Source organism: Crocodylus siamensis, chromosome 9 (assembly GCF_052110815.1).
Source record: "Crocodylus siamensis isolate JL-2025a chromosome 9, ASM5211081v1, whole genome shotgun sequence".
In the NCBI taxonomy this organism is placed as follows: domain Eukaryota; kingdom Metazoa; phylum Chordata; order Crocodylia; family Crocodylidae; genus Crocodylus; species Crocodylus siamensis.
This window is the reverse complement of record NC_143403.1, coordinates 17,546,166-17,573,056: the sequence shown is the minus strand read 5'-3', so window position 1 is coordinate 17,573,056 and position 26,891 is coordinate 17,546,166. Positions and strand designations below refer to the sequence as shown.

General features: G+C 40.2%; 2 protein-coding genes across 3 annotated transcripts in view; one reads left to right on the top strand and one right to left on the bottom strand.

Moving 5' to 3' along the window:
• The window catches only part of CEP89 (centrosomal protein 89), a 106,249-nt gene that overhangs the window by 10,219 nt on the left and 69,139 nt on the right, over positions 1-26,891 (bottom strand). Inside the window, exon 18 of the mRNA XM_090062694.1 lies at positions 7,006-7,175. Within this exon, the coding sequence (XP_089918820.1) occupies positions 7,006-7,175 (170 nt within the window). The remainder of the gene's footprint in view (positions 1-7,005; positions 7,176-26,891) is intronic.
• Positions 7,182-19,081, top strand: LOC149857170 (E3 ubiquitin-protein ligase RNF182-like). Of its 2 annotated transcripts, none has more exons than XM_090062697.1 (2): positions 7,182-7,320; positions 17,558-19,081. In XM_090062697.1, exon 2 carries the CDS (start codon positions 17,574-17,576, stop codon positions 18,297-18,299), a length of 726 nt encoding a protein of 241 aa, XP_089918823.1. In that variant the 5' UTR covers positions 7,182-7,320; positions 17,558-17,573; the 3' UTR covers positions 18,300-19,081. The 2 variants fall into 2 exon arrangements, with proteins under 2 accessions (XP_089918823.1, XP_089918822.1); XM_090062696.1 differs by lacking the exon at positions 7,182-7,320 and adding an exon at positions 15,130-15,212.

Sequence of the window (26,891 nt, the reverse complement as noted above, 5' to 3'; positions counted from 1 at the left end):
GCGGGAGCCCCCTGCCACCCCCCCCCAGATGAGCCGTTTATGGCTCCATCCTGTATCCTGCCTTGGCTATACAGCACTTGCCCCTGCCCCACTCCCTCCCTCACTGCAGGGGCCTCAATCTGCCCCCCCTCATGCCCCACCCCTTCTTCCACAACAGACTTACCAGCTGGATGCTGGCCAGGCTGCATATCAGTAATTGAATTGGTATTGGCCGATATGGCTCTTTAAAAATTGGCCATTGGTATCGGCCCAAAAAAATGTCTGTTGGTGCACCCCTATTAATTTAGGTATTGTACAGATGTGGCAGAGTTGTACAAAATGCTCAATAAATAAAGCAAACAAACTAACCACAGGTGGCAGCTTAGCACAACTGGGAAAAAGATGATAATTGAGCTTCCTGGGTTCATTAGATCCTGGAAATCTATTTATATTGGCATTTGTGGGGGGCCGGGATTGCTGGCCATTGTCTGATTCAGTCACAGCTGGGTCACCACAGGCTCTCATCCATCTCTAAGGGTGGGGGAATGGGGGTTAGAGGTATTCCATGAAAGGTGCTTTTCCTGAATTATGCTATGGCTTCCTACATTTTGTATATAATATTCCTATCTCACAGGACACTCTTGCACCTTCTTCAGGTCCCACCCAGCATCCTACCTATCCAAACCCTGCCCTGATGCTATCTTATAAAGCTTCTGGTGTAGTAGATAAATCCCTGACAGCTTTGTGCTGAACTCCTGTAAACAAAAGTCTATCACACATGTCATCTCTTCATTTTGGTCAATGATGCCAGTTGTGCACATAAAGTTGTCTTTTAAAGAATGGATATACATACAGCAGTATATACATGCCATTTCCAAGCACTGCTGTACAATACCCTATGCACTTTTCAGTTGGTTTCTCATGAGCCCAGTCCTACCAAATTCGCAATTTCACAGATTCCGTGAAATCCGGCATTGCCTGCAAAATTTGCAGGGTGGGGGGAACAGGACACTTAGCAAGTACTGTGGCAACTTATGTGAACAGGGGCTCCCCAGTCCAAGGGCTGCTGAGAAGATGGGTGATGTGCCCGTCCCTCACTGCTGATTGGCTGCGAGGGCTGTCTGTTATGTGGCTCATCCCTCTCCAACAATTGGCAATGAGGAGTGGGGCTACATGATGGACAGCTGTTGCCACCAACTAGTGGTGAGGAATGGGGCCACTCAACAGGAAGTCCCTGCAGACAGTCAGCAACGAGAGGCAGGCCACCAGGGGCCTCTTAGCCTATCAGAGGCTGCTGCGCTCCACCCATGAAGTGGCTGTCTGGGCCTGTGTTCTGCCTGCGAAATCGGGGGACAGCCCCTGTGAACTAGGTAGGTCCCTTGTCATTAGTATATGGCTGCCTAAATTAAGGGTGAAAATTTAAGTCCAACCTCAACTAAGCTTAATTAGAAAGACTTAATATCCCATATGATGTTAAAGAGTATTAATATTAAATTAATGTCTTAAGATGAGAAACCAAACAACAGAAGTGCTGAGGTAGACTCTGCTTAACAGAATTCATTGCTTTTCCCATTCACTGAACCAAATTAATTCAGCCTCAGCTGCTTAGTAGTAGCTAGTTTAGCCTTCTAGTTCAGTGAGTGATTTACCTCAGTTCACTCTGTTGTAGACAAGCATCTCATCATGAAGACCAAACTCAGACTGTTATTGGTAATTTCATCTGAGAACCTAAAGTAAAATTGTGTGATTCATCTTTCCAGACTATGTAGGACTGCAAAGTTTCTAAACTGCTGCCCCTTTTCTGAGGATAAACAGGCTGTTTTAGTTCAGCTCCAAAGCCATGTTTTATATGTGCAAGAGCCATGCCATGTCTTCTTAAAGTACAGCAGCTGCAACAAATTGCTACGTATTATACCAATGCAGAGCCTTTATATGCTAAAATATGGTGTGACCTAGAAAAATCACACAGGGAGAAAAGCACTATTCCAAGACATAAATAAGACTGGATGGCATTTACAAACCTGATTCTTACCCTGCAGCTACATTCACAACTTAGATTACATGTTTCAGATATAATCTTTTTCATTTAAGAGAGGAAAATGGGTGATTCATAGATCTGCCTTAACCAATAGCCCTGCTATGAATATTAGCTATTTTAAATGGGAAATATAGTATCAAATCCTGTGCATTTAGTAAAGCAGAAAGTTGCTGTGAATTTCTATAATATTTTTGGAATAAAGCTGGAACTTAAGAAATAGTGAGAAAAGGAATTGCCTTAAAGGGAGATAATTCAATCTGTCAGATTTAAGGAATTTACTATTTGCAAGTCAGTTTTTTAGAAGCTATCACATGGGGGAAGGAGACAGACTCTTCTCACAGGACTAAATCCTGTACTTTTGAAGTCAGTGGTAAAATTGCAATAGACTTCTCTGGGCCCAAGATTTTGCCTTCAAGCAAATGCTAGGATGGCTGTAATACCAGAAAAGCACCAATGCTGAATAAGAAGAATGCTTATATTAGCAATACTTTATAAAGCCCAATATTGTTTTTGGTATGTACATTTTATAAAGAAAAACAAAAATATAAAAATGTTGAGCAAAAAAGCATCATATGGTTCAAATGACTGTGAAAATATCTCTGTGGAGGATTTTCTGTTAAGGATTTCTGTGTGGGTGATTTATCTTTTAATGTACCAACTGCATGGTTGGGATAGAGTAAGACGAGGTGACCTGAAGACAAATGTACTACTTTCTAAAGCTTGTCTACAGCTATCCTAACCATACATTTGGGCCAATAAATGATACCTTGCCTAGAGAGATCCTTGTTTCTTGCATATTTCCTGGGCCATCATGGCTACGACATCTCTCCAACACTATCCAAAAAAAGATAAGAACATGTTGATGTTCAGTAGATTAGTAAAAGAGATGGTCATTCTTTTTTGACGCACATCAGTGTAGCTCTGTTTAGGGAATGGGCACATTAACCATTGCAGCGAGGCAAAAGGGATGTTGAACATCAACAGCTCTGCATTAAGTGGCTAATATACATGCACTTACTCCACTGTAGTTGAAAGTTAAATGGTATCCACTTAGCCCTCAGTGAAAGAGTGCTTACAGTTAGAACTATATCAGGTACAAGACAGTGGAGAATCAAACTTCTAAATGTTACATAAAATGCTACGCATTAATGTATCCAGATTTATGAAAGCATTTCTGGTGATCACCTACTAATTATGAAGCTGAAGGACAAAATGAGAAAGCAAATGAAAAGGAAGAGATAAATGTTTATCAGAAAGCCTGCAAAGCCAGCAGTATGCTAGGAGTTTCTGCTGCAGTTGAGCTCTCCCAAGATGTGATGACAGCCTCTGGAAAAACTGATTCATGTTATGCTGCAGGAAACAAGTTAGGTCAAAGCAGCCTAAGAATTATAAGTAACTGATGGCACTTGACGTGGAGCTGCAAAAATGAAATGACCCAACACTGAACAAGTGTTCCTCTTCCCATAAAAAAGGGGAACAGAATTACAGATATAGCTAATTAAAAACTGCAAATTTGTCATTCCTAAAAATCATATTATTATTATATATGAATTAAACGAATTGCAATTATATATATATTATATATGAATTGCATCTGAAATTAATGTAGCTCAACTTTCTGGCGAATTTGCAGTATATTTATGAATTTGAAATCAAACTATAGAAAGCCTAGCCAGCTTTTTAGTTGATATCTTTATTTTTATAATTCCAAGGAATAAAATCAATGTTAAATCCTTTAGTAGTGAGTTACAGAGCTATTTATGAGACAGCAATAAAATATCCGGTAACAGGAAACCCAGATTCTGTATTTGGCTCTGGGAGGGCCGTGGTCTAGTGATTACAGCAGGCTGCAGGAAGCATATCCAGGCATGTACACTTGTCATTTATTTTTAATGATAATGTGGTACAAGGAAGAAATCGGGGTCTTTAATATTAAATACTTGGGTTGAAATATGTTCTTGACCCTTTTAACTGGGCACACTGACTGGGAAAGGCAACTATTTGGAAATAGTTATTTCAAGGAACAGCAAGACTTTTAAAAAATGTTTTGCATAATTCTTTGTGAGTTTAAGTATTTTTAATGTAGAAAGATTTAGGATAGTAGTTAAATTTGTAGAGACCCTGTTGCTGCCACTGGGTGTATGTGGTTCATTATAGAAACCTGAGAGTCCTGCCCCAAGAATTCAAGACATGGCTTTCAAGGATTGTTCTTTAATATAAATTTCTCAAAGCCAAATGGGGTTATTGCAGCCTACATTTTTGTTGGCAATCTGAACAATACATAAAATGAAAAACATGCTCAGAAAATAGAACACTGGCATTTATTTATGGTATTTTATTTCTAAATAAACTACCTCTCACAAAAGCACAAAAACTAAAAGTCATAGCTTATATCTGGCTCCTAGCTCCTCAGAATGAAAGCAACTCAATAGTGTAGGTAAAGGACACTGCATCAGCCCAGGGTCTTCACTTCACCTAAGCATATTTCTTTTGAGTAGAATTCTATGTAATCAACATATTTACAATTATCATTTACTTTGATTTACAGTCATTCAAAAGAACAATTACTGAAACATAAATACATAAACAAACTAGCTTTTCCTAGCCAAATACTGAACCTACCTTCAATATTAAATATTTAATTGCATTAGCTTTCTTGATTAAAAAAAAAATCTTGGACATAGTCATTACAACATCAATTAAATTCTGCATTCAGTCCGTTATTTCAGTCTCAGTTTAAATGGTAGTCAGAATATTTTTATCTTTTATAATTAAGTATTTTAAATTCACATTAGAATTCTCCGTCTGCTGAAAACAATTTTCTGGACTGCAAATTTGCTGCTTGAATAGTGCTGAGTGGAAATGAATCTACATCAGTACATTACTGTCCCAGCACTACTGATGCTGGTTGCCAAGCTACAGATGATTAGTGACATCTAACCTACAAGTAATTTTTCCTTCCGCTTTATTCCTCTGACAGTCTGTGGTTGGGAGAGGGGGCAGAGATAAAGATAAACCTCCCAAAGCCAGAAATATGTGGAGCTGACAGGTGACAGAATTAATAAACTTTTAATTTGTGTGCCAGATAGACATCAGATAGTGTTTAGTAGTATTTCTTAAATGCTTATTTGAATTACTGATAACACACTATCTGAACCGAAAGCTAAAATTATCTAGTTTTATTGAAAATAAAATGTTTAAGATCTGAATGAAAGGCCATACAAATTATATGAGCTTAAATAACCAAGCTTACTATACCAAAAAATCTGTATGGTTAAAAATAAAAGGGATATTCTTGATTTTTACCAGTAATCTGCCCCTCAGTGATGTCTTTATTTGCTTCAGTTTAGATTCTTATATAACTCTTGAAAATAAAATATAACAAAAGGAGAGCTGAACCAAAACATGTTTTTGAAAATTAATATAAAATTAACATAAGCTTTACTTTATCAGCTGGTTATCATTTTGTACTCCAGTAAATGTGGCACGATTTAGCAAGCATCAGAATAAGGCAGGCAGCACTCATACTATTATAATGAAAGAGACTGCCTGAGTGCAAAGCATTTCTCTTTGTGACAGTATTGTTAATATTTGCATGAACCAGCCTTTCCTTACTACTCTTGCTAAATAAAAAATAAATAAAAACATTAATATTCATTGCTATGATTCTGGACATAGATGCAGCTTCTTCAGGACGTGACTAATTATTACCTTATTTGAGAGGCATTTTATCAAGAAAAAAGAAAGTCAATTCAAGCTTCAGAAGGAGAGTGACTTAAGTAAAGTGAGATTTATCCTTGGAAAAAAGTATTTGAAGTAATTACACTTGCAATTGTTTTTTTGGTTGAGTAGTTTAACCCCCCTTTTCTTCGGGCATATATGCAATACCAAAGTGGTCCACGTAATTGCACTTAGAATTTATGTACATTATATAGATCTCCTTCATTTAATTACTTGTTCTTTCAAAAAAAATGTTGACTTGAGCATAGACAGAAAAGAGGTACTTACTTAGTTAAGACTTCAAAATGACAGTCTCCAGAGAAATCAGAAAGGAGCAAAATATTGTGTATCAATTTTCAGAGGTCTATCAAAGTGTTTATGTAGTTACTAACTATTTAATCCCATTTAATGGCATTATATGAACAAAGAAAATAGAACTCTGCTGATACTGCAGACACAGACGGGACCAAGTGAACGCTGGTTTCCATAATTTTTAAATCCATTATTTCACAGTGGCTGAAATGATTTGGAAAAAAAACAACTGCTTAATTAGCTCTCTCCTACTGTTGTTTTATGGTAATGACAATGTGCTATGAAGTCTTCCACCACTAGAAGGAAAAATCTCTTTAAAAAACACTCTTTAATGTTAATAAGATACTTTAACACAGTCATCATCTCATCAAAATTTGTTAAATTATTTTGATTTTCCTTTATAGTCTTCATGCTGTCAATCTACATCAGTAGATCTTGGTATACCAACAAAGTGTCAGTATTTATCATCCAAAAACGGACCCCTGCGTAACTGTGCACTCATCTCACTGCTTTCACTTCCCATTAGTCAGAAAACTGTCAGTTAAAACTGTGCTTCAGTCCTCACTGGAAAATGCTATTAAATAAATTATCATACACCGTAGTGATTTATAGACACTTAAAAGAATTAAAGGCTGAATTCAAATTGATATTGAACATATTAATTTTTTGTTGAGATACAATGAGGTATTGGGAGCTTTTCCTATCATTATGGTCTTAAGACCAGCTGAAATCTATCACAATAAACTTGATCCTTGATTTTTTTTTTCCCTGGAGGTAGGAGGACAATTAGAAGGGGGAGTTCAGCTTCTTTCAGTATAGTCCAGGCATGAGTGAGAGAATGTACCCAGAATCTACCAGATGGGGCTTTGATGAAAAGCAAGTGCCTGCAGCTGTGCAGCTGCCCCTCTTTTACCAGTCAGATCTAATTGGTTTGTTTTTGGCTGTGACTGCCTTACCTTTTCTGCTGCAGCACTTCGTCAAGGGTTTCCTGCTTGTCTTGCAGCAGCCGCTGGAGGTGCTTCATTTCTTGCTGGTACTGAGCAGCCTTCCCAGCAAATTCCTTCTCTTGCTCAGTCATTTTGAGATTGATGTCTCCGAGCTTCCCAGCTGCTTTCTTTTTGTACACCTGTGAGTTAAAGATTATGGGGAAAGCATGGTTGTATAAGGTGGTACTGAGGATAATTAATACCAGCAAAATAGCCAGCTAACAACATTCCTTTATCAGTGTGGCTGGATCTTTACATCACAGATGACTTGCTCAAATTAATCAGGTAGGTCATACAGAAATAATTTTTTCAAGTATTTATTAGTCAGTAGGTAAGAAGTGTATGCTTTCCACAGTATATATGGCAACTGTGTGGTCTGAATACTTTGTTATGCCTAGGTCTGTCTTTTGGGTGAAATGATAGATAGCAGCAGCAAAACAAATAGGGGTTTGGTATTCTGGATGCAAAGCTACACTTCACAGCACATGTTGCTTATCCACTTGTTCACCAGTCAAGAGTAATTATCAGTGTGTAACATGAAGAAGAGGATACTTCTAGAGGGCCTGTACTTTGTCAATTCTGTAGTCTTAAAGCTAGGAGGAAAAAGTAGACTGGCTTCCTAATAACATTAAATGTACAAGAAAAGGGTTTTTATTTTCATACTACCAAAGTATGTTTTGTTTCTTTACATGAATGCTGTACATAACTGAACAACTCGGTGGTTAGAATAACTTGCACAGAAGTTAAAAAAAAAAAAGCACTTAAATTAGTTAACAAGCAACTGAATGAACATTTAATGCAGGCCCTGGGGAGGTTTTTTCCTTGCATTTGATATAAGCCATTTGTACCCTCAGAAGAATAGAAAAAGTATTTTGTGTATGAAACGTAATCTGGCTTTCCAAGCCAACTTCTCTGTTATACTATATGCTACGATGTGGAACTGTCAGAAATATTTGACTTAAGAAAGCTTAGTGTTACGCATGTCCCTCTCACTGATTGTGACAAAACTGTGTTTAAGGAAATCTTACACAGGTTGTTTCCTGCTAATGATTACAAACAGAATGTGTAGTCATGATTATGATTGTCAAACTTACAAGCCTCCCTCACTGCATCTGTATGGATCTGAAATTAGAATCTTGGGTGAAAAGTGCAGTAGAACTAGAAAATGTTTACTTTGTAAATTGAAGGTTTAACAATACTCACTCCTGCAAATTCAATTATATCCATCAAGGTTTAATCTTAAAAAAGAGATGGGGATGAACTAGTATGGAAAGATGGGCAACAATGGGAATCATGCATTTTAGCTGAAAATATATTTTAAGGTATGTGGCACGTGCTACAGGTTCCATCTGAACACTACAGTTTCTCTGGACATGAATGTACAGAATGAATAATATTAAATTCTGCATCTAGATATTAAGGCTAGATTCTGCTTGTCAGTTTGCTACAAGTCTACAAGTTAGGTGTTGAGCCTCTAGATTGGAATCCAAACCCAGAATTAAGCACCTTGCTTCCTTATACACAGAGCATAGGGAGAGTTAGATGCCTCAGAGCAGTAGTCCAAAAAGCCTGCATAGAGTAGGAAGCCACCTTCAATAAGAAAGGTAGAAAATGCCCTCTCTACCTCCACTCCTGCCTATCATATAGCAATCAAGAGACTTCTGGGCTTAAATACCAACAACATGCAGAAGACCTCCAAGTCCGATTGTGGTCCTTGCATGTGGTGTGAAAAATAATGAGTTATCTTAGTGGCTGGTCAGCACTGGCCAATGGATAAGTAGTTGGCAGGGAAGAAGGAATGGCTTTACAACTGTATGCAATCATCACAGTCATGAAATGAGGCTGAAGTCGCACATTGGTGAGCATTACACCGACAACTATTTTGACAACATTTAAGGGTAAGTAAACAGAACTGCCACTGGGCATTTAAGAGGCCTAAGACTGAAGTGGCATGTTATGACAGCTGGTAATTCAGAGTTTCATTAGTTACTGCAGTCCTTATATTTATGAGTACTGCAGGGATAAAATATTCTGCAGGTTGATTCAGTATAATGAAATGGCTGTAAAACTGGACCCAATTAAAGTTTTAACAGGCTGTCATGGAAGACATTGGCTTCTAGATGCAGCTGATTAAATGTTCAGTCTGTTTCCCCGTTGCAGTAAAGCAGCTTCCCCTACCACAATGCCTTCTGGAGTAGTGATTTACTTGACCTTTACCTTTTGTGCCTTGACATATTTTACATAGTTCCATGCCATATTTCTTTAAAGTTTGATTTTTCTGAATTGCAATACATTTGCAAATCCTTTTGACTACAATAGCAATTAGGCATCCTTTTGCTTAGTATCTGAAAATCAGATCATTAGGCCTTGATAGTAACGCAGGCCCACAGATTACAAAAGGAGCTGCATAGAAAGTGAAGGGAGTGTCTGCTTGTAATAATTAGAACATCAGTACAAATTACAGTCTCTGTCTAACTCTGGAGAATAACAAATTAAAGATTTCATAAATCATGAATTGGGTCCCCAAAATCTTGGTGTTTCCTTTAAAGCATGAAATTAAACTAACAACATTAATCCTTTTTTACTTGTCACCTTGCAAGCTTTTTCCATGAAAACTGGAGACATTTTTTTCTTTAATAAATATATATATAAATATAAATTGAGCATTGCAAAATTTATCTCGTTTCTAGAAATTTGCGAAGTGTGTGTGTGTACACTTCGCAAATTTCTAGAAACTGGAGATAAATTTTGCAATGCTCAATTTATATTTTCTGAGCAAAAAGCTTACAGACTGATTCCTTTTTTGTAGAAAATAATTCCTCTGAGCACCACTGCAACACTAGTACTAGTAGACAAGTTTTTGTTTTGAGGTTGTTATATGGACAGTTTGTTACCTTTGCTACCTTGCAGATTCATCCTAAAATTAAAAGGTGCATAAATTTAAACATCTGTGTGGTTCCTGAGGGATCCATTATGTTCTATCCCCAGACTTCTGTTTTGTTAGACATTTTATAGCTCCTCACACTACTAAGTTCAGATAACAGAGGAATTAAATAATTGTGTAAATTAGCTTTTGATCTGTGGGCAAACATTGTTGCCCAACAATAAAGCATTAGTATTATTAAATGCGGTAAACTGAGGCCCTGGGCTCTCATATATTTACTAATGTACCTAAATAACGAAGAAGTTCAGCGTAGCCAACAAGATGGCTTGTTAAGTAAAAGTAAGGGTGTGGCCTAAAGTTAATTAGCTTTAGTTAACTGGTTTGAAAAGTTAAGATTGGTAGATCAATCAACTCAGCCTCCTTGAAAATACTTAAATATCTGGGATAGTATTGTTATACAAAATAGTCCACACCATGAATGTTACATGACTGATCCAATCCACAGTACATGAAATACAAGTGAGTTAACCTTCCTTAACGAAATTCTGATGTGGGGTTTCAGTATTTCAAATGCAAATATACTTTTACATCTTATTTCCTTTTCAAGAAAATGTCAAATAAAATGAAGTTACAAGTAAAACTGTAACTGCTACGTAGAACCAAAAACATACATTGTCCTTTTTAACATGCATGGGAGAAAGTCAAGTTCATTCATCCTTATTCAACTCAGTGCTTAACATCTAAAGGTACCTATTTGTTTGCCTTCTCCACACTAGCCTTATAGCTAGGGACTTACTTAATTCTGGGTTTCACAGATTTTGTCCACAAAATAAAAACAATTAAAAACCCCCAACCCTTAATAAAAATAAAATGCTGGCTCCCCAAGTGGGAGCCACTGGTCCTCACTGCCAAGAGGGAAAGGCACCAGCTGGCAGGGCAGCATGAAGGGCAGTGGGCAAAATGGCAGCTGCCCCCTCGTCCCTCCTCCCCCTGCCAGGGCCTCTCTGACAATCAGTGCTGAGGGGGGGCAGCATGAAGGGCAGCCAGCAATCCAGATGGTGGTCTCCCTCCTGGGCCTCTCTGCCAATTAGTGCTGAGAGGTGGGGCCACCACAAAATCAGCTCTGTGTGCTAAGAGAGGGCTACGAAAAACATGTGTTGCTGCAATTTAAGTAGGTCCCTACTTATAACTGTAGTTGAATTAGTTTGCACTTAAATATTAAAACTTCCAATACAAACATAATGTATAAGAGAACGGTAGATAGATCCATGCTGTATATATGATGGTCATTCACTCCATGGTACAGCACAAATGCAGACCGAACTCTTGATTTCTGAAAGTTGCTGTCACTATGCAAGTCGGAATTTGCACAAATTAAACCTGACTGATGCATGCCCTCAGACATGGTTCCTATATAAAAGTCTGTTGTGAAAGTCTGGCCCTACAAGCATAAGAACTGATTTGTGTTGAAATAAATATTAGAATTTCTTCTAATGTGCACATTGCTTCAGTATATATTTGCCAACTCCTGATTTTCTGTATCTGAAAGTAAAAACATGTCTTCTGAATCACAAAACTGCTATGTTTTATAGAAGTGCTGTCATTTTTGTTATTCCACAGTAACTCAGTTAGACAAAGTTGTCAGTCTGAACATAACATTCATCCCTCAGACCTGCCTATTGCATTTCTGTGCAGAACCAAAAGACACATATTGTAAGAGACACCTGCTAGTGTGTTGTGATAAAATATACTTTGATTTCTGTAAGTCACTTTCAATGTGACAATTCTTTGGGTATCTTTGCCTGACAGGGAGATTTTTTTTTTTAGAAAGTTTGTGCAAAAATAGAAATATGTTTGGGCTGGAAGAGCAGAAGTAACAATAATAATAAATAAGCTGTTCATTTAAAAATGAAACTAAATACCCGTAAGAATAGTGTGCACATAATCTGTGAACTAGTGTTTTGGGGTCTTTAGTTGAGGACCTGTGACTTGGCTTGATTCAAGGACAAAAACATTTCTACAACCATCTTCCTTGAAAATAATTAGCACTTGTACAGAAACCAGAACCATCACGTTCATATAATGGTGGTTTATTTTGCTAATTTCATATGAGAGTTCAATTGCTTTTGAAACTGAGTCCTAAAGACAAGTTCAATATCATGCTTAATTGAAGATAAGTATCCTGACTGTGCATAATGGCTATAGAGACATAGCAGATAGAGGAAAATGCATTTATTTTGAAGAAAAGTGAGGGATACCACAGATTTGAAGATCACTGAGCTCCAAGTGCTATATGACAGAAGCAGAAACTGTTAAATTTATAAAGACAGTCCCACTGGTTTTGCCAGTCTTGCTGCTTGGCGATGCCAGAGAATGATTCAAGAGACATGGAGAATATGCACAAGCTTTAATACCTGCCTGTCTTTATAGCCCCCTTTAACACATGCAGGTAAAGGTAGGATGGGAGCTAATGCTTGATTCCACAATCTTGCTTCCTGCTACGCTCCTTATTGCCAGCACAGAGGGAACTAAATCTCCATGTGCCCCAGTTGAGAGACTCTCAGCATGGCGGCAGCCCATGTACCCCACAGTGGCCATCCTCTGGCCCCAGGGGTTACCTGCACTCCTAGAACAGGGGGAATCACCCAGTGGTGATCCTCCAGCCCCAGTGGTTTCTTCCACCCCTTAGCCCAATCCCCAGGGCCTGGAGGTTTTACACTGGACATGGTGCACCCCTGTGGTTGGGATCCCTGCCAATATACACATTAAAGCTTGAGAGCAAGCAACTATGAAGTTAGTACACATTTTGGAGGTCTAACTTTATAACTGGTTGGAGCTTTTTACTGCGTGATAGCTGCTTTGTACATGTAGCTGGTCTTCAGTTAATTGTGCAAGACCTGTCAGTGTAGAGGGGGCCTATCAGATGGTTTGAAACTCAAGATTCATTTTGGCTTGTAAGAAATCAAGGATCACAGGTATGCTGGAGCTTCTTGGTGTTGTCTTTGCCTTTCTTCATATCAGAAGCAAGGCCTTGACAAAGCAGTTCATTATTCTGTAGATTTTCATCTTCAAGTTAGAAATGTGCATCTTCCAGAGAAAAAGGCCCATATGGTTATTTTGGACACTGGTCTGGGTTGAAATACAAAAGAGCCCTGTCACAAAGGAATTATGGTCTCTAGGTAAATGTGTGCATTTGAGAAGCTACACGGAGAAGTCAAAGTAACTGGTCTTACAATAAGGTACTATGACACTAAATTGGTTCTTTGTTTCCTAATGTTCTTCAGCGTTTGTGCTAGGACTGGCAGACGAGAAAGTCCTGCTACTTACTATTGAGCCATCTGTTTCCACGGTTTCTTGTGTGAAGTAGAGATGTGTCCCTGCATTGCTCCTGCTGCCAGAACTGAAGTTTAAGTCATGTGAGGTGTTTACCATTAGAATGAAGATGCCTTGGTTCACGGCCCATTCCAAGCCTAGCCTACTGATCTCCTCAGCCAGTCTGCCTTTTGATTCAGGGTTCCTTTGATATGCATAGCTCTACTTGGTAGACAAATCTCTGTACACAGTAGGACACAATATTAATTTTGAGAAAATAAGATGTTTTGGGCTTCTGTTTTTTTCCTAACTGGACACACTGGATGCATTTTAATGCAAATAAGCCTATTTTAATGCACATTAAAGCATCACAAAAAACATGTGCTTTCACTAATGTCCATTAAAATAGGCTAATGTGCCTTCTTCTAGTACCTCACAATGGAGGTACTAAATTTTAATGTGCATTACCAAAAGCACATTAATTAACGTGTAGACACACCCACTGTGATCAGGGTCATCGGGGCTGGTCTCTGGTAGAATATTAAAATTTTAGGACAGTTAGTCTTTTGAAGCTCTGGCAAGTTATGTTCTCCTTCCTTAGGCCTTCTGTTGTCCGATTGTTGTTTTCCATCTTTGAAGGCTCTTGTTTGTCAGTATCCCGAGATCTAGCTGCTTGCAGACATTAAAAAAGCGGCACTTTACTTTTAACTCAGCACACTGATGCACCCAGCGCTTGCCCAGAATAGGCACTGCATCAGTTGGACCCAGTTCGCCCAATGTCTGTATAGATTGGATGCTTAAGTGTGGCTTTTTTGGGCACTTATCTAATAGCTGATTGAATCAGCTATTAAGTAAAAGCATCAAAAAGCCCTTCTAAAGCACCAAATCTATACAGATGCTACAGAGCTAGGTCGAAGTAATGTGTTGCTACTTCTGGTAAAGCGTGGTTCTTTGTTTTTGTTTTGTTTTTTAATGTCTGGAAGCAGGCTTTACATATGGAATGACCGTTACATGCAGAGGTGAGGTTCTCATTGCAGCAGAACTCGGTGCATTCAGTGAAAAAACTACTTAATCCAAATGTATGATGGAGATTTAAATCTCCATAGGAAGACATTAAGAGCTCAGCTTTTGTAACACCTGCAACTGCTGTTATGCACACACATTACCAGTCTAATTCAAAGCCCACTGAAATCAGTTGTAAAGGGTCTCTATTACACAACTGAATTCACGCTTGAACGGTTAATGATGATGTAGAGATTATGTATGTATTTAAATGTCAAAAGCTGCCATTGAATTGTGCAGTGCAATTGCAAGTTGACATTAATGCAATGTAAAGTGTTTTTCTCGTATTTGTGTATACGTATTTATTTATGGTGCGCCTGTCATGAGCACTCAGCCCACAAGTGTGAAGTTTAAAACTGCACAGAAAACTAAATTAACATTCAATTTAAGACCTCAGTGTAATGTTTCTGGCTTAGTAGAGCTATTGAGCTTACTGACACAAGCCCAGAGCCATACTAAGGCTGCTACATTCACTTGGAGAATAGAGCATGTGGAGTGGCATGGCACAGTATGCTTATGGCAACACCCTGTAGCAGTATCCTCCCGTGTTCAAAAAGAAATGGCAGATCTTCCCATCTTGATCGTTACTCTGAGGGAAAAAAAGCATTAACAAATACAGGCGTATTTGTAATGCTGTTACTATACATTCCTTGTACACTAGAAATCTAACTAATACCAAATTATCTGAAAGGCTGATAAGTAGATATAAGGCAAGGGAAGAAAGAAAAAGCTCATCTAATGTCCATTCAGTCTGACTTTAAAATTTTCTTTTCCCAGAGCATGATTATGATTTTGTAGAAGAGACGCAAAGCTATGGTTTCTAGCGATTCCCTTGAAGGCTTATCTGCCACTATATGTTGTTCAGGACTGAAAGGAATGAAAGCCCCACATTGTCGCCCAGGAGACGGCATCATTCCCGGTAATTCAAGACAAGGAATAAAATGTTGACTCCGTTAAGGTCAACAGAAAATTTCCACTGACTTCAGTTGGGCCTATATGTTACTCCAAGATTTAAGGAAAATTAAAGTATTTCTGGTTGCAAAATGGTTTCTTTCTGGCCAAGTAATGAACGACAGCTAATTATCCCTAATCTGCTATCGCACTGCTGTATTACACCTATATGGATGTATTACAATGAAGAAATCAGTACAGCAAATAGTTTTCCACAGCCATGATTTCTAAAGGCTGAATAAATAAATGGCAATTGCCATGCAAAGTATATTTAACCTTTTCATGCTTAGTTAGAGGAAAAAGTAAATTAGTTGTGTTAACCATAATTCCTACCCCCCAGCTGAAAAAGGAAGATATCTTTCAGCCTTGAGAGAGTTTAAAAAGCTAAACATATAGTAAAATACCAATTATTCTTAAACAACTCCTTCTACAGAGAGAATGTGGGTTTCTAGACTCAAGAAACATTTCATATAAACATTTTCTGTTTTTTAAATGCAACTAGCATGCTTACTTGCATACTTCATACTTTTTTCCACAAAGTAACCCTCCAAAGTGGCATGTGTTTAAACAAAGAAGCTAATTTTCCAGAATAGAGGCATTGGGATGCTGTTATGGCTGTCAGGGCTGTCTCTGTGCTGGGCACGCAGGAGAGGTGGCTTCATTCTTTTCATTTCTGTACCCAAGAAGGAACCCTGGCAGTGATATGAGGTTCAGTTCATTCCCTTGTTAATTATGTTGTAATTCTTCATATTTATATCTTGGTAGACATTTCACCTAAGTCTACGTTTACATCCCTATCAAATATGTAGATACTGTATTAATAGGTACCCTAAGACTTCACCAGTCTGAGTAATCCCCTTAGTAAGGTAATTGATAACTGGTAAGACACCTGATGACACAAATTGGTAAATGCAAACAAAAACAGTATGTACCATGATCATGGTGTTCCTAAAATAATAAAAGAAGTCAGAAGACTTGATGCTTGTAGGCCTCAGTCCTGCAAACACATGCATCTAACTTCAAGCATGTGAACGGTCGCAATGAGTTTGATTGGTCACTTAGCTTTGTAAAGGTACTTAGGTGTCCATGTGTTTGCAGGATCTGTATGCTAATTTTGGCTCCTTTAAAAAATTGAATGTTTTGATAGAAAACTGGACAGACCATAATTTGATTGCAAATTTCAAAGTCCTTTTTTCTCCTGAAGTGTGGTTAACAGTATTCAATAACTGGCCACCCAGTCATGAAAAATAGATTTGTTACCTGTCATGATCTCATCATCCATCCATCTATCTAGACACTCTTGCCTATATATAACTGCATAATGCTCAGGCCAAGCAATATGATGAATTCTTACACCATATTTGGTTCATCTGTAGTGAAATCCAAACAAGTTCAGTCAGTAGAGCATATGGTGGAGATGACCAAACACAGACTAGCATATTTTGAAAGATCACTCCTATGGTGCTCACCCAAATGGCAAAGGCAAAAAAACAAAAAAGATAATGTTGTACAATAACTTTTAATGCAAATTACCAGTGTGGCGGGTGGGGGAGGAGGGGTATGCCTTTGACAGAAACAGGCAGACAGAAATAAAGAATTGAGTGTGTGCTTGTTGCGACAGCTACGCATTTTCAAGGGCTCCTAAACCCATTCTCAAGAAGGGGAAGCCCCAATTAGACAGGGATTCGGTAGTGCAAGGGTGGCCAATCTGCAGAATGTGTACCACAAGTGGCACTGGCAGCCAGCATGTGGTGCATGGCAAATGGGCCAGGGAGCAGAAAGCAGAGCAGTGAATCAGGCAGAGGAAGGGGATTGGAGCAGCACCCAGGGAGGGTATGAGGCTTAATCTGTGGCACACCCAAATAGTTGGCCCCTACTACTAAAGGAACAGGAGACAGCATATAAAGTGAGACTAAAGACTAATGATCTGGTAGCTGAACACATATGCACCCCTCCTCTCACTCTCACTTAGATACTTTTATTAAAGAGGAACATGAACAGGAGCATCCATGTCTTATCTAGATTTTCTGGTTTCAAGACTGCTTTGCATTGGTATAGAAAGGTCAATGACCCAGGAAATGTGTACAGGGAATGGAATATTTGCTGTAGTGGCTAATACAAACACTCAGATTGCTACCTAAAATGAAACTGAAAACAAAGGGTGGGTTATAATAGCAATAGTAACCATTTTCAAGTTAAAGTTTTTATAAGTATCACTAGACTTTACTCTTAAGAGAATTAATGATTTAATTAATTCCTTAAGGGATTTTCAGAGGTATGAGATCTTATTACTCTGATTTCTTTTTTTGACAGTGTGCCTAATTTAAAGATGAGTTACTCTCACACTGAAGGGGAAGAGAAGGTGCCAAATGATGAACTGGAGTGCAAAATCTGTTACCAGAGATTTAATGTTCACAGTCGTAAACCCAAAATCCTGGATTGTCTCCACAGGGTATGTGCTAGATGCCTGACTAAAATACTGCACATAGGAGATGGCTCTCTTTGCATTAGTTGTCCATTTTGCCGCCATGAGACAGAGTTGCATGAAGATGAAGTGGAAGGACTCCCTAATGATACAAACATTATGTCTAAACTAGCGCTGAAAGACAGAACAGCCTGGAATTCTGACTGTAAGGAAGTGGTTTTAACACCCAAAAACTTGGCTTCCTCAAGTCCTTCCCATGGATCTTCAAACTGCTTAGTAATTACAATCATGGAAGTACAAAGAGACTCCACAAGGACTCCAAGCCAAAACACTATCTCAGATTATTATGCAGACCATAGCCTTGACTCAGTATCTCTAAGTTCTCACAGTCAATTAGACCAAGATCTCTTCTCTAAGCTGTGTAATCACGTACCCAGAATACTGGTGTGGCTGCTGGGATTTTTCTATTTTGGTTCACTGCCTCTTGGAATCTATTTATTGGTGATTCAGAAAGTGACCCTAGGAATTGTGTGCGTCAGTCTTGTTCCCTCAAGTCTAACTATATGTCTTGTGTATGGTTTCTGTCAATGCCTTTGTCAGGGAATGTGTGACTGCTCTTCAAGAAGTTGACAGGTGTTACTTTATCAAACTGTACCTTTTAATTGAAATGGAATGACATAATTAGAGACATTTAACATCATGGTCTATTAAAATGGCTGCAGTATGATTTTAAGTCTCTCAGTCACCATTCTTAGCTATAGCTAGCAAAAAAAATCTATTTTTTTTAAAAAGCAAAACAAGTACATACTAGAAAATTGGTTAAATAGTATAATTTTTACTATAAAGGTAGTAGTTTCTTAATAATTGTATATGTTTATAACCAGCATTTAAAGATTGGTATATCTAGAAATCACTGGTGAAAACTATGATTACAAAAATGAAATTTTGTTTTCTACAATATGGTGATACCATTTTTTTTTTTTTTAAAGAGCAAGTATCAGAAACACTCCAACTTGCTCTAGAAACACCTTTTAAGTGTCACCTTTTTCAAGTTCTGTGTGGTACTTTCTTATGAATCTTAGGGAAAAAATGAAGATACAAAACCCTAAGATTTGAGCCAAATATTTTCTAAAAGGAAAATGAAATTGTCATAAATATTTGTAAAACGTACTATCAAAAATGTATTTTTCCTCAGTAAAGTTTTTAGCAAGTCATAAGTTACTGCTGAAATCTTAAAGATATAAAACAAACTTGCAGGCAGTTAAACTAAATTTTATAGGGACAAGTGAAACAGTGTTTTCAGGAATATGTTTTAGAAATTAACTGTTTCTGAACTATCCTCCGATGGAAAGGATGCCAAAGTAGAAATGGATTTATAAATTGTTTTTAAAATGTTCAGTAAAAATATGCTTAATAAAATATATTTGGTACATTAAAATAATTATTTAGTCAATTCCTAGAAAAATACAACACCATTTTTTTATTTTATTTCATTAATATAAATTCCGAAAGCAAAAATGGTTGATTTTATTTTTGGAACATTTTTATTAAGCCCATTTGATAGTTATATTACATAATTGAATTGTGTATGGTTCTACTGTAAACCAGAATTTAAATGCAAAGCAGTTTGCATAATTAAGGATGTTTTTATACAGAAGCATACAAAATAATTATCTGCTAAATCCCCAAACCTACAAATAGGTAACATTTCTGAAGAAAACCATTCTTATTTTCTACTGCATTTCACTTAAAAGTACATAACTTTAGAATCAATGTAGTAAAAACCTACGTGCTTGATGCCTTGTTATTTTAGTGGTAATGAACCACTGAATTTTGAAGTAATGATGACACCAAATGTTTATGTTTAAAATTTTGAAAGATTAATTTAAATTCCACATATTTTTGTCTTTGGGTGTGGGGGGGAGGGGGGAGGAGCGAGGACTCTAAATTAAAAAATAATTAAAGTTGTACCACATACAGCAGAAATGTAAGGAGTTATTTTGCTTGCTCTAAAGCAACCTACAACTAGGCCAAACTGTTGACCATTAGGGTAAAACCCATTCTCTGGTGCAAAGCCTGAATAAAATGGCTTCATAAAAAGGGGTTCCAAAGAAGATTAAATAATTGGCTCTGTGGATGCAGGGAGAGCAGTGGATGTGATGCACCTTGACTTTAGCAAGGCTTTTGATACCATCTCCTACAACATTCTTGCAAGCAAGCTAAGTAACTATGGGTTGGATGAGTGGACTGTAAGGTGGACAGAAAACTGCCTGGATCATCAGGCTCAAAAGGTAGTAATCAGTGGCTTGATATCTAGCTGGTATCAAGTGCAGTGCCCCAGGATTTGGTCCTGGGGCCAGTTTTGTTCAATATTTTCTTCAGTGACCTGGAAGATGGGATGGATTGGACCCTCATTAAGCCTGCAAATGACACCAAGTAGCAGATATGCAGAAGGATGTAGTAGATATGCAGGGAGGATAGAGCTAGGATTCAGAGAGACCTTGACAAATTGGAGGATTTGGGCTAAAAGAAATCTCATAAGGTTGGATAAGGACAAGTGCAAAGTCCTGCACTTAAGATGGAACAATCCCATGCACTGGCATAGGCTGGTGACCAACTAACTAAGCAACAGCTCTCCAGAAAAGGACCTGGGCTTTACAGTGGACAGTAAGCTGGATATGAGTCAACAGTGTGCCCTTGTTGCCAAGAATGGTAACGGCATACTGGGCTGCATTAGTAAGAGCACTGCCAGCAGATTGAGGGGGAGAGTGCAAGGAAGGAGCCTGGGGAAAAGTGGCCCCTTGCCTGCCCCATGGCTGGTGCTCCACACTGCAGACACCCGCAGGCCACATGGAGCTGCCTGTGCCTGCTCCAAACAGCCCCGCAGGCTGCGAGCGGCTGCAGCAGGGAGAGCTGGCCATGGGGCAGGGGAGGGGCCGCTCCCCGTGTTCAGCTTTTCCTTGGGTTCCTTCCTGGCATGGAGGAAAGCAGCCCCTCCCCTGCGGCCGGCGCTCCCTGCTGCAGCCACTTGCAGCCCATGCATGGCTGGCCGGAGCAAGCACAGGCAGCCTCATGTGGGATGCAAGCGGCTGCAGTGCAGGGAACTGGCCATGGGGCAGGTGAGGGGCTGCTTTTCCCCCACCCCCCTGCGCTTGGCACCACCTTGTAACCCAGCCCCACTGCCAGCCTGAGCCCCGTGCCAGCTCTGGGCCCACCCAGTAGGGCTGCTCGTGGCAACAACAGCCGTTGGCCCCCCGCCCCCACTTGCTGTGCTGGGCAGTGTTTGCCACCACTGTTTGTGGGCTGTCCAGCGCGCGAGCACCGGGCAGCCAGCAGCAGCCAACGCTGCCTGGTGTGGCAAGCAAGGGGGCTGCAGCTGCTGCTGATACTGACAGGTGAGCCTGGAGCTGATGCAGAGCCCAGACCGGCAGTGGGGCCGGGTTACAAGCTGATGCTGAGTGCAGGGAAAAGCTGCCCCTTGCTCGCCCCATGGTCAGTGCCCCGTGCTGTAGCTGCTTGCAGCCCATGTAGGGCTGCCTGTGCCTGCTTCAGACAGCCCCGTGTGGGCTGTGAGCAGCTGCAGCAGGGAGCACCAGCCATGGGGCGGGCAAGGGGCAGCTTTTCCCCGTGCTCAGCACCAGCTACTTCCCTGCTGGCAAGCAGGGGGTTGGGGCTGTACGCTGCCCTCTGCCTGTACCGCAGGGCTGGGGGGCACTGGGTATGAGTGGGTGAGGGAGCCAGCAGGAGCACAAGGCCCGCACCAGTGGCCCGGGGCCAGCATCGGCAGGGCCCCAGAGCAGGGTGGCAGGAGCGCAGGGTCCCAGCCAGCAGGGGCTCTATGGAGCCGGGCCAGCTCCCCCCTCTCCCTGCTGGTGCAGCCCAGCCTTGCTCCACAGACCCCTGCCAGCCTGTGCCCTGCTTTGGGCCCCACCAGTGCTGGTCCTGGGAGATAAGTCCCAAAACACTGGGACATTGGTCCCAAGATGGTGACCGGGGGAAGGGCACCTGTCAAGAGGCGGGGCTACCCATGTGGCCCTCAACAGCCTGCCAAAAGTGGGTAAGTGGCCCTCTGCCCAAAATATATAATTGCCCGCTCCTGTGCTATATGTATTCACTCAAGAATCATCATTCTTTTTCATCCTTCCCCTTTCCCTCAAATAACTTTTGTAATTCGATGGAAGGAGCCCCACAGACAGCCTCCTCGCAACCTCTTCATCTATTATGCAGGCTTGATCCTGCAGGGCTAAGGGACATGAGTCTGCCAAAAACTGAACTTCATGAATTTATCATATTTTTAAAAAATGTACAAGTGTGGTGGTTGTTATGGACACATTCCCTACTCATGTAACTGCTGCCGTTTCCTAACTAACTCTCAGTAAATTTTCTCCTTAATTTTAGGACTAGATGTCTCTTACAAGCTAGTTTCTATTTCTTATGGTCTTTTCTGTCAATACAATAATCCACCATGGCAAAAACCCAAAGAAACATGCTCTTTTCCAAGGTAAGAGGCAATGTTACAACACAAATAATCAGCAATGGTCACTATGAAGTGTCACACAAGCCCCTCTGTAAAAGAAGTGCGTTTATTCATTACTTTTATTTATAATTTTAAATGTTCAGTCCTGGACTGGAGACAATCGCTGCCTCAAAAAACCTACTTATCACAGGTTGTTCTTATACCTCAGAAAACATGGCACAGTTGCTCAAGATTTTGGTTTCCTGGACTAGGTATTAGCTTAAGATGTTTGGCTCTTGAGAAATACCTATCATTGCTTTTCAGTGATCCCATGAACAATGTTAAGGCTCCCACTGTATTCACCATACAAATACAGAGCAGCATAGCTTCAGGCTACATGCTTCTATCAAGAAGTTCAGTGCTCATACAACTAACACACGTGAATCGCAAGCAAAGAGTCCTCCTGCCTTCCCACACCCTTTGTACTTGGTTGTCTTGAATTGTTGTCTTCCCCACTTGCAAAAATAGAGGATGTGATATGGCCCTGAGTGAGAAGTTGTGCTGCTTGTGGCAACTAAAAACTACTGCAACCAAAAATATATGTACAAACATTATTATAAATGTGCTCAGATCAAAACATATGTTTATTTTTTGTCATTATATGTGCAATAATTGGACTCTCCAAAAAATATGCAAGTTGTTTTTCTTTCCCTATATTAGGTATTGTGAATACATTTTGTCCAAGCCTCTATTTAGTAGGTTAGTTTATCTGACGTGAAATTGGGATGTGAAAAAAATGTACCATTCTCATAACAAAGACATAAAAATCACAATTCTAGTTATACTATAATTAAGATTGCAAAATATGTTGCCATAAGGTTTTCTGAAGTTACTTCTGACTGGTTAAGTCATGCTTAAATGTTTGTTTGTTTACAATCTATTTTTAAGAAAGTACATAAGTTTTAATTTTTACTGCTTTTTAGATTTATTTGTTGTTTTTCTTCTTTGTTATAATTACAGCTCTCATTCTGATTTTTCCAAATGTTCTTTAACAGTTGAGGGTCTTTATTTCTTCAGGCTATTCTTGTATTTTGGATTCAACTGTCTTTTAGAAATAAGTTGACAGTATATTTGCACCTAAATTACTGGCTTATTTTTGTAAAATGTTTAATGCCTTCACATAAGAGTCGCATAACATGACATAAAATACAGTTAAGTAAATGGAAATTTGCTGCTATTTAAGAAGATTACTAGTTGGCATCGTTTAAAGCAGCAAAGCCAACCTTTTTGGCAGGCATGCCATAAGTTAAGCTCCCTGTCTCCATAAGTGCTACTCTGATCCCTGCCCCCCAGAAGCATAGTCTGCACCATGGCGCACCAGTCTCTGGCTACCCAGAGCAAAGCAGTTGGCAGGACGCTGCCTAAAGAAGAGGGCGGCTGATGTGAAAAAAAACCCAAAGATCTAAAGCTGTTAATTTGGCAGCAGTTGCAAGGCCAACGAAGTCTTAACCTGGCTCTTGGAAGCAACACTTCCTCTTGCAGAAGCATCCTGCTGCTACTCCACATAGGCCAGAGGCTTGAGTGTCCTTGCCTCCATTTTGGCATGCCCTTTACTGAGCATCCAGGGCTTGCAGCAGGTGCCTGTGGCACACGAGCTGCAGGTTGGCCCATCCCTGTTTTGCTTTCTCTGGGGCTGAAAATTAAAAAAAATAAATAAGTAAAAGCATTTCTTGTAAATGGTTTAAAGCCGTCTGGGAAAACACTGCTGTGCAATTACTGTGTATGCACTGTTAGCAAGGAAGTCCAGAGCTGGTTTCTGTCCTTTATCAACTGCATTGGCTTTGTTATGTTATGGCCACAGCTGTAACAGGAGTAAGACGGCCTCCATGGAGGCACCTAGCAAGGCTGCATCTAAAGATACTTTCAGTGATGGATTTGCCATGTGCCCAGCAACAGCTTCAGGTCTCACGCTTCCCATGGGACAGAGCAAGCAGGGCCCTGCCTTCCTCACAGGGTGCTGCCTTAAGTTTAGTAGCTCAGTACCAGCTGGTGCCTCCATGCCCAGGGATGGAGCAGCACTGGCATCTACAGGGCCTCCTGAGGTGGTGCCTTCAGAGCCCATGGCACTGACAGGGTGACCTGCACCTACTGGCAACTATACACCAAAGGTGCCTACAAGGTATCACTGGGGTCCCCTGAAGCAGCCTGCTTTCCCTGTTTCCACCCCCCTCCACAATTGGCAGTCCCTGTTGAGAGCCAGACAATGGGGAGAGGGAAGGGGGGTCTTACTGGTCCTGAGGAAGCCAAGACCTGAGTGCTGCACACAGCTCCTGCCAGGCAGCAAGGGCTCTTCCACTCCCCTCTCCACCCCTCCAGCTGGGCAGTACAGATTTTCCCTGAGCTTGCGCCTGCACAGGACTATTTCTGCCTAGCCGCACCAGCTGAGTTCACTGCCAAGCAGGTGGTGGGGGATGAACCCTGCTGTTCAAGCTCCAGGTGGGAACTGTTCAGGGTGAGAGAGCCACAACACTCCTCTCCAGCTCCTGGCCCCAATCTGCCCCTTCACTCAGCCCTGCTCTCAATCCTCACATGCCACTCATAGTGACTGCATAGGCCACAAATGGCAAGCAAGCCTTGGGTTGGCTATCCCTGTTTTAAGGGATACATCTGTTAAGCACAGAAGCATGCAAACAGGGAAAAAATTGAGGCAAATGATTTTGTAGCTCTACTGGAAGAATTTTAGAATTACCTACCATGCATGATTCTTCATCTATCCAAATGGTTCTTGGGACACAGTATAAATACCAGTCATTTTAACAAGTGTGTCTTTCTTTGCAACTTATTTATTATATTATTGAAGGAACCGTCTCATCCCTGTTCTACTTAATTGTAAACTCTTCACTGTTGAAAGGCTGACATGAAAAAGTACAAATAGAGAGGAATTGGCTCTGTTATCTTTAGCACTTGATAGCAGTTAGTGCATCTACTCAGATTTCCTTTATAGCCAGTTACTGAGTTTCCCCTTCTTTTTTTTTTAATGTACAAGCTCCCTGTTTAAAACAACTCCTTAGTAGTAAGAAACCCTTAAATATAGGAAGGTGACTGTAAACCTACAATAATAACTAGCGGTATTTAGAGGTAAGACTAGTCACAAATGACTTTTTAAAAATACACTGGATTTCAGATTCACTGTCTCTTTATAAGGAATGAATTTCACACACATGATAAAATTAGTTAACACACACTGCTGGCAACTGCTGGTTTTGGGAGACTCATTTTTTTCATTGTCCTTCAAAGATTTTTTTTTTTAATTTAAATTAAACTTCCAAATGTTATTAAAATCTAATAATTCCTGGCTGTATAATATCGTTTAGTAATGGCTTCCTTTCATCGTGAGGTCAATAATTAACACAGTTTTTAATAGTCTGCTAGATACGAACAGTTATTTTCTACTTATCTGAACTGGGTAGATGCTGACTAGGTACTGACAGGTATGTACAAATTTTATTTATAAGCAAAATTATGGACGTGATTCTTCTATAGATTTGTTTTATTCTTACAGTTTTATATGTTTCTCAAATACAGATTTTGTTATATAGTCATTAAGGTTGTTTTGAATGTCCTGGAATTAATTCACTCAAGGATCCTGTAGATCAGGGGTTTCAACCTTTTTTAAGAACTGTACCCTTTCTGGTGGTGGTGGTGGACAGCAGGGACAGGGTGCGGAGGTGGGCGGTGGCTGCTGCATGAGCACTTCTCCTCTCTGCCCCGCATCCAGCTGGCCAAGGGTGCTTGTGCAGCTCGCAGAGGGGCACTGCAGCCCTCGCCTTCCCCCTTCCCTGGCCCTGCTCCTGGGATGTGGCAGCACAGGGTGGTGGGTGGTGGCGCTCCATCCCCGCCTGCCTGCATATACCCCCTAGGACTGTTCCACATACCCTCAGTTGACAACCCCTGCTGCAGATTAAAAACTAAATTTCTGCTTCCTTTACATTAGCCATTTTCTATGTTTGATAACTTTATAATAATATAATAGCTTAAACTAAGTATTTATTCTGCTCCAAAGATCTGAATTTTATGGAAGCCCTTCAAGGCTGTATTAAAGGAACAGGTTACTGTATTTAACTCTAAAGTTTACAGACCTCATTAAATTAAACAGCTCAGTTAAAACTTAAAATGTAATGCGTTGCTGTTTTTTTTCCCTTACATATAGTACACAATAATCTCACAGACTAGATCTGCATAATCTGCTGAATATGTATATACATTTCAGAAACCCAACTGATCTCTGACAAAACCCACCTTTTATCCTGCAGTGTACGCTGTAAAATTTATAGTGTTCCGTATTTTCAGTTTTTGTTTTCCAAACAAAAACTGGGTTGAAATCAGAATAAAAGGAAGAAAAGAAAGGGGGGAAAAAAAACCCTGTTTAAATCGGGGAAAATAATATGTTCCCATGGCAGTGAAGAAGCAAGGCTGGGACTAGGGAAGGGGTGGGGGGAGGGGTATGATGCAGCCAGTCAGCTGCTTCCAGGGTTGCAGCATGGAGCAAAGGGGGGGGAACTGTCAGTGGGTGCAGGACAGGGGACACTGCTCTTGCTACTATGTGCACCCCAGGAGGGCTGCAGGCTGGGGGGCTGAGCCAGGCTATTCTCAGGGGACACGTACACCCAGATCTGTGCACAGGACAAAAGAAGGCTGCTGCTGCGGCTGGTGACAGCACTGGACTCTTTTCAGTGCTCAGGGTGGGCAGCATCCTGCTCTCATCC